General features: G+C 34.6%; 2 protein-coding genes across 3 annotated transcripts in view; one reads left to right on the top strand and one right to left on the bottom strand.

Moving 5' to 3' along the window:
- Nucleotides 1-7,745: 7,745 nt before the first annotated feature.
- LOC115877783 lies at nt 7,746-9,140 on the bottom strand. Its single transcript, XM_030894098.1, has 2 exons — nt 8,992-9,140; nt 7,746-8,706 (listed from the first exon to the last, which is right to left on the bottom strand). The coding sequence occupies exons 1-2, from the start codon at nt 8,998-9,000 to the stop codon at nt 8,260-8,262; spliced, it is 456 nt and encodes a 151-aa protein (XP_030749958.1). The 5' UTR covers nt 9,001-9,140; the 3' UTR covers nt 7,746-8,259.
- Nucleotides 9,141-10,470: 1,330 nt separating this feature from the next.
- Nucleotides 10,471-13,094, top strand: part of LOC115877711 (dachshund homolog 1-like) — a 348,365-nt gene continuing 345,741 nt past the window's right edge. For both annotated transcript variants that reach the window (XM_030893987.1, XM_030893988.1), the window contains exon 1: nt 10,471-11,322. In XM_030893987.1, coding sequence (XP_030749847.1) covers nt 10,646-11,322 — 677 coding nt within the window. In that variant the 5' untranslated portion in view covers nt 10,471-10,645. The remainder of the gene's footprint in view (nt 11,323-13,094) is intronic.

A 13,094-nucleotide genomic window follows, 5' to 3' on the forward strand; every position in this document is an offset into this window, starting at 1 on the left:
CTACAGGGTGGTAAAATTTTCTAAATAAAAACTTTTTTTCATAAGAACTCTAATTTTATTATAGATATCTTTTAACTTTATGAAATTTGATACACGTCTTCTATGCATCGAAATACCTTTTTCGGTGTACAAAGAAATTTATTTATTTCAACCAGTGCCGTCCATACGGGTTTTACATGGAATATTTTTGGAGAAATAAGTCATACGCCATCATGACTTCTCTAAAAATATAATATTTTCAAAATCTTCATTCATTTTTAAAAATTTTTTATCTCTTTTTATAGTTTTTGCTTAAAAAACATAAAGTCATTTTACTTCGGGCTCAAAAGTTGCTGAAAATCTGATGCGGTCACTGTTGTGTGGAAATAACTTCTGCATCGGCTGGAAGGAAATTTAGAAATAAAATATTTTTTTCTTGTATATCAAAAGAAGCATTTTAATACATGGAAGACGTGTATCAAATATAACATCAGAGACAGAGATATTTTGAAAAAAAAATTAGAAAATTTTACCACCTTGTATCTTAAAAGTTAAGATGTTTAGGACATATATATTCATAGAAAGTTTTTTTCTTAGAACTTATTACCTTCTTAAATATTAGCATGTCATTAAGAAACACCCTGTATAATCTATCGAGTCTAGGTATACTGTTTGTTATGAATTCTGAATTGAGAAAAAAATTAGATGTCGATTATTATGTCAAACGATCATATTTATCTATTTTTTCTTAAAAAACAGGCTACACCGCGTTCGGTTAATGGAAAAAAACAAAAAAACTGACAACAACGGCAACGGTTAATTAGATATCCAAGAAAAAGTCCGGGCAAGCAAAAAGGCGGAGGCACTATCTGTTGCTGGCAAGAGTTGGCATGTTTATCCAAAGAAAGTAGCTCGTATCAAAAAATTTTGGCCCTCCTGTCGTGATTTATCGATTCGCGATTAAGCGGCTTACAAGAAAAAAAAACGAAAAATAAAGAAAATATGAAAAGCTTGTGGGTGACTATTTCAATTTTTTTTGTGTATCTCCTTTTTATTTTCTCAAAGTGAACATGGAAATAAATGACAAACACTCTTTTTTACTTTTTTATTCGTACAAATTTCGTATTTAAACAGTATGGCATCAATTTAAACAATCAGGATCAGGCATACAAACATCCATTTGGAGCCACACAAATGCAACGAATACTGAACTGCAACACTGAACTTTTCCAACACTGAGATGCAAAAAACGCAATGGAAAAATCTTTGGTCAATTTTTTTTTTAAATATACTGGGTGATCCGAACTGTATTCCGGAAACTTAAGCAGCATATTATGTAGATAAAAATAGGTAAAACAGTTCGTATAAATGTATGTCCGAAAATGCTTAGTTTCGGAGATACAGGGTGTAGGAGTTTCATTTTTATTTCGATTTTTTCCAAATAATTTGTGAATTAACGTCAATATTTGGATGAAAATTTTTTTGGATGGGGTTTTTTGACATGAGAATTTGATTTTGATGTCAATATGATTCTTATTTGTAGGGGGCGCCACCTACATGTGTTTTGACTGTTTTGAAGAGTAATAACTTTTTGTCCGTACCTGTATAAAACTACTGAGTGAAAAATTATACATTTTCGTGACATTTTACGTAAAAAATGTCTCTTGGTAAAAATCGCTACGAGCAACTGTTCTCAAGATATTTAGAATGGAAATACTCAATACATGTCATTATTGACAAAAAATAAACACGTTGAGTACAGTACGTCTGCTGGATCTGTGTCTATGAAAGGAATGCGGACAAAAAACATTTAAATAAACAACAATATATTTTATATGTCGACTTGACGAGTACGTCACCGCAAATCGCTTCTCCCACTCATTTTATTGGTTACTTGCAAATTTGTCGAATTTTTATTGATGGAACGCGTCGTCTAATTTTTTACGAAAAACATGGAAAGAATATCGTTTCCCCTCTCACGGATACCCCGTAGCTACAGAACGGACAGACGTACTGTAAATAGTTATTTGACTGAAATAATAAATTTGAGAAATGTTTAGTTTTTGTAAATTAATCATAATTTTTCTGCGAAAAAATGGTGATAAAACAGTTTCTGTTGAACTTTTGGCATAAAAACATTTCAAATTTATGATTTCAGTCTAATAACTATTTTGTCGACATGATTAATTTATGTCAATGAAGACAGGTATTGATAATTTCGATTCCAAATATCTCGAGAATTATTACTCGTAGCGATTTTTACCAAGAGACGTTTTTTACGTAAAAAACGCTGTAAATGTATATTTCTTTACTTAGTGGTTTTATACAGGTACGGACGAAATGTTATTACTCTTCAAACCAGTTAAAAAATATGTAGGTGGCGCCCCCTATAAGTAGGAGTCATATTGACATAAAGATAAAATTTTTGATGTCAAAAACCCCCTGACACCAATTTTAATCCAAATATTGACGTTACTTCAGAAATAATTTGGAAAAAATTGAAACTTCTACACCCTGTACCTCCGAAACTAAGCATTTTAGAACATACATTTATACGAACTTTTTTACTTATTTTTATCTGCAGAATATGTCACCGAAGTTTCCGGAATACAGTTCGGACCACTCTGTGTATGTTACAGTGAAAGTCGGAAATTTAGTGATTGTTAACATTCACTAGGAAATGCTAACAATTTCGCATTGGACCAGTGAATGTGGTATTTTAAAGATATTTGTCGAGTTTTCCTAGTAATTTCTAACATTCACTATAGTGAAAGTAACATTTACTAAAGGTCGCCAGTAAAAGTTATTCTACTGTATAGAGGACGAGTGTGGAGAGGAAGAATGTTGGTGGAAGTTAGAACAAATAACACTTTTAAGAATATTGGATCACCTCAATATTCAAGCTAATCCACATATCTTAAAATTACAATTTACTTCTTTAGTATATTTATTAAAAATTATAGAAAATAACGACATATAACCTTCTAAATATTAAAAGCGATAGTAAACGTTTTAAAGCGTAGAAAAGAATTAAAAAAAAAACATTTATAAACATAAGATTACTTGATGATACAAAGAAAACATGGTATGATCGATAGTGGTTCCAATTTCAGTTCAATCACTGAAAAAAATATTGTTCATAATATTAATGAACATTGATTATTAACTGTTGTTTCATTGGGACAATGATTTTTTTCATTAATATAATGATTTGTTAATCATAGATCGATGTCCGATTTATTAATACTATGAATCTAATTTTATCAATATAATGAAAATCTGGTTATTAAATTAATGTAAGATTTTCATTATTATAATGAACGCGTTCATTGTCCCAATAAACGCGTTCTTTATTTTAGTGCTGAAACTTTATTCACTTACAACACTTATAAACACATATTCATTATATTAATGTACTAAATCATTGTGACAATGAACAATGTTATTAATACAACGAACACACTACATTATATTAATGTACGCGGTTATTAATATCATGAATAAAATATTAGGGCTTAAATGTCCGCCATGTTGATCGGTTACTTTGGTACTTTAATAACTTCTGTGTGGTTGAGTTATTCAGTGAGGCTTTAGTTTTATTAGAGCGGTAAGTGTTCTCTTCAATATTTTAAATGTTTTAAATAAAAGTCCTATCGTATTGTAGTTAATTTGTTGTGTTGTCAAATCAAATGCCGCTGTGTGAGATCTCTGGTGTGGGTATTCATTAAAACAGCGTTTTCCAAATATGTTTCAGAAGATAAAAAACAAAAAGAAGAAAAACATAGTAACAAGTCGAGGCATCGAACTGATTATGGTAAATTCGAATGTTCTTTTAATATTTGGAATTTTAATTATTTTGATATACGTCTTTTAGAAGCGGAAGAAGATGTAGAAACCTGCCTTCAAGCCCTCAAATTCGACAATTTAACATCGGACCCACTTGATGCGACTTGGAAAACCTGTTGCAAATTCGTCTAGACGTTATCAAGTCTAAGGATACCTACAGCTAATATAATGAAGAAATGGTCTTTTTGTAGAAATCCCTCAGGATATCGACTGGTAAATTAATTTTCTTATTATAATTTACCCTAAAATTAATAATAACATTACTATTCTCTTCGTCGATTAGATTTTTTTAATTTTTAATTTGTATTATTATGTATATATCGAGTTTAATAAATTATTATTAGTTTATTGCACTTGTTTTTTATTAATAATCCCTAATGGAAAAATTTACTGTGCTCGTAAGTATATAAGTCGGCACTATTAGTAATTTTGTTACCTTTGTAGCTAAGGGCTTGTTCAAATGGAAATCTATTTATAGTAGAATTATATCAGGTAGTTGGCTGGGAAATGACTATCAATGACGTTTCATATCAATGACAGCGATCTTCATCATCGATTATACGGTGTAACAAGAGTTACTAATAGTGTCGACTTTTAAATGTATAACTAAATAGGTTATGAAATTATTTCATTGTATTAATGATAACGGTTCATTAATACAATGAAATTATTTCATTGTATTAATGAAATCTGTTCATTGTACCAATGAATGTGTCCTTCAAATTAATGAACACTGTTCATTGATTTAATGAACTTAAAGTTTATAGAGTTAATGAATTACTTTTCATTGTGCCAATGAAATCGTTCATCGGCTCAAAATTAATGGTTTAATTCATTATATTAATGAACTTTTTCATTATATTTATGTCGACTTTTGGTTCAGTGAAAATTTTGTTCAGTTTCATTATATCACGAATCATTGAATATTGCATGCCTATCATTGTTTTACAGTGACATCTCTCGATTAAAATATTTTTTTGAAAAGCATGAAAGGGATTACCGTATTAACATCCAAAAGGTGTTTAGTGTGGCCCTTTTTCCGTTGGCGGGGGAGCCTCAGTGCTGGCCGATTATTTAGGGCGAGCAGGGAGCTGCCGCCGCCACGGCCAGTTTCACTGACCTAGAAACAAAGCCGTACAGGGTTAGGATGGGATAGGTGAGGGATCCGATAAAGGTTTGTCGTTTGGGAATATTTAGGCCTTTTTCTGTTATATTTGTACTATGGGAGGAGTATCGTTTAAAGAAGATTTTTTCATAAAGATAACATACAACAAAAAACGGTATATAATGTTCAAGATTAAATTTGCTTTAAAATTATACATAATATTAAATACGGGACTGTGCAGAATCAGCCAATCACAAAGTGTCCGACTTGTGGTAACTACCCGGTACCCGGCCGGACACTTGCAATCACTGTGCGACTATACTGACAAAAAGCACTTCACTTAATCATCGTTAATCACATCACTTAAAAAAATAATTAATTGATAGGTTTATGAAAAAACTATGTGTGTTATATTTAAGGCGAAGCCCAATAACGACATACTATCTACCTATTTCATAAGATTTAATTTCAGTGCTACCAATAAAGAAAATTTTATCAACAATTTAAACTCAGCTTTTCCTAAACTGTCCGACCACTGGCTACGGTATGCGGTATGTTTAAATATTGTAGGTGGGAATGGTTTTTGAATACTCACTTATAGGTATACCTATCTGCAGTATAGGGGAGCGGGGGGAACGTTGTTACAATTTTTAGATAATTGTCAATATGACAAAAGCTATTAAATAATTTATACATTTGGTTGCTTTTATCGTTAGTATGTCTAGTCAGCTATTAAAATATGATTGAAAAGTTATTAAAATTTATTTAATTTTTTCACAATGAACAGTTGAACCAAAAACGTCGATTGTAACAACTTACCCCCGATTTGGGGCTAGTTGTTACATCTTTGGGTCACGATGTTACGGTAGATAAATAAACAAAATCACCAAGGATTTCTATCCATAAAACTTTTAAACCCAGTCTGGCCCAGCCATTTTATTTATAAGCCAGCTGGGGGGAATATTTGTTAATTCGAGTATTACAGCACATTGGTAAGCTAGTTTCCGGACTTCTCTTGGTAGTAAACCAAAATATATTTCTTTTGAGTAGATAAGAAGCTAATTAGTTCTGTTTCTTGTGAAAATTAATTTAATTTTTTTTTAAATATGAAGACAAACAGTTCAATACAAGGCATGGTGATTTTTTGGGGTAAGTTGTTACATGTAACAACTTACCCCAAAGAATTGTAACTGCCTACCCCATGGCACGTTTTTAAATATAAACTGAAGTCAGCATTAATGGATATCGATAGTAGAAAAAATCAACATTGCAAATTAAAGGTAGATATATTATGAACGTTAAAAGTTAAAATTTTTGAAAAAATAAAAAATATAGACATCAGGAATCAAAAATTTCGTAAAAGATTTGTTTACTTACCTGGTTCAAATCGAGACACATGCACACAACTTAGCAGCTTGGCGCTTGACGGATCACTGATCATTTTTATGTAATGCACGATGTTATAAGAGAACAACTGAGTGCACTTATGTCCACCAAAGAGTTTAAAATCTCGGTAAAAAAGGCGTGTAACTTCTGACCTGTGTAACAACGTGCCCCCCGCTCCCCTACCTATGTCCCCGGATTGGCTTTACAAGAGGAAAAACTTTTTTATTATTGACATTTTGAGAAAAAAGCATTCTTCATAAAAATGTTTGCTTGTTCTAAAATGGTTAATCCCCTTTATACTTTTCTAAATTTCCATACCGTTTTAGAGAAAATTAAGAAACACGTGAAAATATGATATGGAAACTTTTCCAAGTCCTAAAAATCACAACGCTTTTTTTTCTATGGTACCTAATATAACTTCTTTTACATTCTTTGATAGATTGTTATTCATAGAATTTTAATTAACGTAATATTTTTTGTTGTTTTAAAATGTTAAAAAAGCATAACATTAATTTAGTTTAAATCTATAGTTATCGTAAAATGTGATACTTTAACAGCAAAGAATATGACGTTAATCAGAATTAATATAATACTTGCCATTTTTAAATAAAAAAAATATTAAAATAATATACAGGGTGGCGCCTCTCATACGACGCGGAGGTACCAAGAAGAACGACAGTTTCTATTGAAATTAAATTTTGTGAGCATGTTAGATAACGTTAATTTAGAGCTTTTTTTAAAAATATAGAGAGATCTACCTACAGGGTGACCCCCAAAAAAATTAACAAATTAAAGTTGTGTTTTTTTGAAAGGGAACACTCTATATATTATTTGATTTTCGGATTCTAGGAGAAAAGTAAAAGTGAGTTTAATTAGAGAAGTATATCTGTATATGACTAAATTGCAAGGTTTTTGGCATATTTTACATATTCTAAAAACGAAGAACAGTTTTTAAATTTTAATAAAAGCTAGGTAATAAAAAACCTAAAACGGTATTTTACAAGTAGGGGAAAACCGCTATGAAGTGGACATATTATTAAAAGGAGTTATATTAATTATTAATCGATAATGAAATGAATTAAAAACTACATAGGTTGAAAGCTTCATCAATATGCTTTTAAAATATATTACTAAATTTATTTTGGAAATATTGTAATTGGGAGTAATATCTAAGTTTGAAAAAAGTTCTTTTGTCCATTTCAAAACATCGATGTATTGGAATGGACAGTAGTGGTTATGAAAAGAACATTTATGTTAAAAGACATTAATTGCTTCAAAAATAACTTTAATTTAAACAAACTATATCTTAAGAGCAGTTATTACAATAAAAATTTCGAATACCCTGAATACCACATGTTTCATGTGCCCAAGAAGAACATAAGAAACACTTTAACTAGTCTGCTTTGGTACATTGATACGCTTTCTTGCAACAGACACAATTATCTTGATTTATTACGTTATTGTTTTCGTTAGGTTGAGTGTTGGGTTCTCTGTTTTCTCTTGGTATAAATTGGCATAGAGGAACTTTCTTACTTGACTGTTCACTATCATTAAGTTTCTTCCGGTGGAAGTAATTCACATCCAAAAATCCTTCTTCCGTCATTCAACCACTTGGATTGGAAATTCCTTTTGCGACACTAGGCCCTTCTTTCAGCATAATTTCCTTAAAGTGCACTCTGGGAAATATAAAAACGGGAGGAATTGTTCCTCCAGAGGCATTAATAAATCCAAGCATCGTAACTAAATTACCTCTTTCGACTGAAGTCACTTGCCCGACCTGTTTTGAACCTCTAGTTGCTAAAACTTTTGGAGGATTTGTAACCGTGAGACAGCCGGTTTCGTCTAAATTCCAAATCATATGGGGCTTAAATTTATGTTTTTCCAGAGCTCGCTCCAAATTGCTATAAAAATTACTGACATTCGTTGGATTGAATGAAGTCGCTCTAGAGAGAGAAGTGTTTTCTGGGTTTTCTTAAATTTAATGTTGAATTTCTTTTCATAAAACCAAGTAGCCAGTCTTTTGATGTCATCTTCTTTTCTTTCCAAGGTTTCGGTAAAATTCCCTGAGCCTTTGCATACTGGTAGGCAAGTTCCTTGACTTGCACGGTTGTGAGACCGTAACACATCTTTGATGATGTTTTCAGATAATCAACCAATAATTTTTCCTGTTCAAGGGAGAAAATACGTTTATTAACTATGTTAGGTCGATGACGATAATCTTCCTTCTGAGTTCTAGCTCTTTTACAAATTGAAGCTAAGTAAGGTTTGGAAAAGTTATGGGCTGCCGCTACCGACCGGATAGATTGATTTTTATCAAAAACTTCTCTTACGGCGGTTTCGATTACATCACTGGCTGGTCGTAACCTTTTCTTTCGTGTAGAAATATTGATCTGAAAAATAAACAACTAATTTTAATGAAAAGTTTAAAAATTATCTACTATTCCTTAACAAACTTGTCACAAAGCCTTGAAAAGGACATGTAGTATTGAAACGGACACGTCCATTTCAATACGGCGTCTTGTGTCCATTTCAAGACAACACCCACTTAACCACTAAATGACAATATAAAGTGTAAATAGAGAAATATTTTATACGGTCTAAACCTTCATTTGTGTACTATAATAACTTAGTTTTAAACTTATTAATCTGAATTTGACAAAATTTCAATAGCTTACCTGTGACATAGTTCGATATTTTCACAAAGAAAATTAGTTTTTTAACACCTAATATTAAAATTCTTGCCGCCGAGACACGATCAGCCAGTTCAACCCGCAATTTTGGTGGTAATGGAAGCGGCGCGCGGGGTTGCCAAATGTAACCGTAAAAGTTTCGGTTATTTAATCAAATAGGACTTAAGACAAATGTCCGTTTCAACACCCGTCCGTTTCATAGCGGTTTTCCCCTATAGCATAATATGTAGTTAAAACAACTATTTATACTTTAAATCAAATTAAAACTTGACCAAAAGAGTTACACACATTAGCGTAACTAGCAATTTATCCTGGTGTTGAGCTCAAAAATGAAAATAATTTTAAAAGCACATTTTTTAATAAAACATTTACATGAATTTCTCTATCAGTAAATTTCATGGACTTGGTTATCAAACCGTGTACCCGTAGATTACTTATAAATACCTACAAATTTTCTAAAAAAAATAAAAATTAACACATTTTTTTGAATACAACAAAATAATATTAACTAAACAAAACTAGAAAACGTCATTTTTACTGCATCACAAGCAAATACAAATTAATACTTAGCCAAGAGTCATAATTCAGGATTTCTCTGGGGGGTGCCCAGCAGTACCTGGGGGGGGCCGGCACCCCTGTAGTTATGTCAATGGTTACACAGTTATTGGGACTAACTATTTTGAAATAAACAATTTTTTTTATGAAGAATTGCTTTATTATTTTGTTATAACAGTTTTCCCTATAAAGACAATCCGGAGACTCGGAGACATACAGACATACGGTATATCTACGAGTTAAAAGGAAAGTTTAAGTAAGGTATACAATGAACGAGTTATAGAGTGGAATATTTATTTATTTAAACGTATCGAGAACAGCCGCAGGCAAGAATGTCTCGAGTCCAGGTATTTATGATGTCGGGGTGGCGCGAATAGGGCACGAGGTGGATAGACGTAGGAAAAGGGGAGAGGGAAGGGCGGCGGCCGGAATAATAAAGCTTAATTAATAACTGCACAGGAAACAGAGCTGGTCCGCCGAAAAAAGCAACAAATAGACGAGGACGGGCGCATAGAGCAACACCCGCACGCCTGCAGACAAAGCCCCGGCCGGCGGCGCAATTTAAGAAAAACAAAAGAGCGCGGCGTACCAGCGAATGGGGGGACCGAGCGGCAGCCGCCCTCCGCCGCCGCCCGCTCCTATCGATTGCGTACGGAGCGCGCGGTGACATTCTTTATCAATACGTCACAGCTCATATTTCAAGTTTTCCTCTCCGCCACCCTACGCGAAGAAAAGCGCGACTCCTTGGAGCACGGAGGGCGTGCCCACGGACGGTCCGCGGCGGGGAGCCAATGCGAGCGCAGAGCGAAGCGTCGCGCGCCAATCCGGCCCGCCCTAGGTAAGGAGGAGGGACCGCGCCACCGACGGACTTTTTCCAACTGTTTTTATTTATTACGTTTGTAGCCGGCCGGTCGTACGGGTTGTGTTTGTGCGCAGGCATCGGTCGCTCTCTCCCCGCCTCGCGACCGCACAGACAAACAGTCGTCGCGCGATCGCCATTCTCCGATTGTCGGTACGTTTCTGCGGATGGACTCTGGTTCGGCCCGCGGGTGACCCAGCTGCTTCAGGTGTGATATCGCGCGAAATGGACAATCCGGCACTGGACTCCGCCAGTGATCACAGCAGCCACGCGTCTTCGGGCTCGCCGGCCGTGGCCATCAAGCCGTCGCCTTCGCCACCCTCAAGTCATCACAGCGGCCTAGCCCTAGGCCTCCACCAGCCCGTGCACAGCCCGCGCCAAGCGTCGCCTTTGGGACCTCCAATGTCTATGGCCCACCCTCTAAGTCCGCCGCCGGTGTCCAGCGCTTCGCTGGCCCGCAGCATGGCTCTGGGACATCTGCCTCCGCCAGGCCTGGGACTGCTCAATTCTTTGGGTGTGCTGCACGGGCCTCTGGATCTGATGGCACACCATGCTCCACCGCGGTCTTACAATTCACCGCCGCCCATCTCCACGTCCGACCCGACAGCTAACGAGTGCAAATTGGTGGACTATCGCGGGCAAAAGGTGGCCGCTTTTATAATCGCCGGGGACACTATGCTGTGTCTACCCCAGGCATTTGAACTGTTTCTCAAGCATTTGGTGGGTGGTCTGCACACGGTCTATACAAAGTTGAAACGCTTGGACATCGTGCCATTAGTTTGCAATGTGGAACAGGTCCGCATCCTGAGAGGACTGGGCGCCATCCAGCCGGGTGTCAACCGCTGCAAGTTGCTTTCCTGCAAGGACTTCGACACCCTGTACAAGGACTGCACTACAGCCAGGTACGTGTTTGCGTATGTTGGGTTGTAGAACATTAATTATAAATCATAATGTCGAGCGGACCATAGTGACCCATATCCCTTCGAATTTGTTATTAATGTGGCGGCGGGAATAACTCTGGAATGCCGATTGCGAGCCAGCTGGAGTGGCCTCGCGATAAGGCGCGCGGTTTATTAAGTCGGGGGGACCTCGGATCGATGCCCTAAGGGCGCGTGGCCCGCTTATTGAAAGGGATTCTTTCGTTCCCGCTGTAATGCTTCGCAGATAAACGAAGGGATGCGGCGTTTGTAAGGGTTCCAATACAAATATCGTATATTATACGTTTTCCAATTGGAAAGATTAGTTTCCTATTCAAAATATCTAACAAGCTTTGTAGTCGATTAATTCCAGGCATTTTTCCCGGATTGTCTTTACAATAGGAACATTTTTTAAATATTGACATTTTGAGAAAAATACATGGTTAATCCCGTTTATACTTTTGCAAATTTCCATACCGTTTTAGAGAAAATTAAGAAAAACATGAAAATATATGGTTGAAGTCCTAAAAATCAAAAGGCGTTTCTATATATGGTATTCGAGTTCATTCTTTGATAGATGGTTATTATTAATTTTGATTAATGTCATATTTTTTTGCTGTTGTTAAAAGTCAAAGTACCTATCATATTTTCCGCTAACTATCATCACCCTTTCCGCAGCATTGAACTAAATAAATTTTGTGCTTCTTTAACATTTTAAAACAACAAAAACATGACGTTAATTAAAATTATGAATAAAAATCTATCAAAGAATGAAAACGAAGTTTATTACCATAGAAACGCGTTTTAATTTTTAGGACTTCGATATACAATATTTTCATGTTTTTCTTAATTTTCTCTAAAACAGTATGGAAATTTGGAAAAGTATAAACGGGATTAACCGTTTTAGAACAAGCGAGTTTTGTACTCTTTTTTCGCAAACCGCACTCTTTTCAAATCCTGTACTCTGAAAGTAGTCATTTGTATAATTTTATACTCATTTGTATTGAAAGAAGTTAAAATTTTTTATAAAATTTGCTATGAATATATCGAAGAATGGATAGTGAACTTTAGAGCATTAAATTGTTTCAAATGGATCCTTCTAAATAGTAAAATTGAATGGAAAGAAGTTTCTTCGGTAGTCGAATTTGTAATGAAGGAAGTAAAAGTTATTAAAGACAATTTTCTCTTTGATGAAATTCGAAGAGTAAATTTATATTTAAGTGAAGAAAAATTGAAGAAATGGAACGATGTGAAAATAGAACTTGACAAAAGATGGGTAGAAATCTTTCAGCATTTTAGAATAGAACGTAGGTATAATATTATCCCACATGAAAATTTAAAAGTTTTAATAGAAATTTCCTTATGTTGTCCAGGCACTAATGCTGCTGTTGAAAGGGTATTTTCACTGTGGAATGATTATTGGAGCAGTGAGAAGTCGCAACTTTCTGTAAAAACATTATCTGCCGTCTTAACAGTCAAATTTAATATGTCAAATGAAAGTTGTTCGGATGTGGCTACATTATTAGACAAACATCCTCATTTAGCAAAAAAAATCCACTCCGAAGAAAAATATGTTTAAAAAAAAATAAAGTTTTTATCGTTTTTTCTTCTTTTTTTCACCTATGAAATACTTGCAAAATGTACTCTTTTTGAACAAAAAATAGTTGGTCACCTTATCAACATGCCAATAATAATAAAGTTTTTCCTCTTGATGTAAAGACAATTCGGGTACATACTGTATTTAACTACACTTTTAA

This window comes from Sitophilus oryzae, unplaced genomic scaffold (assembly GCF_002938485.1).
Source record: "Sitophilus oryzae breed Bouriz unplaced genomic scaffold, Soryzae_2.0 scaffold_1498_pilon_pilon, whole genome shotgun sequence".
NCBI lineage: Eukaryota > Metazoa > Arthropoda > Insecta > Coleoptera > Curculionidae > Sitophilus > Sitophilus oryzae.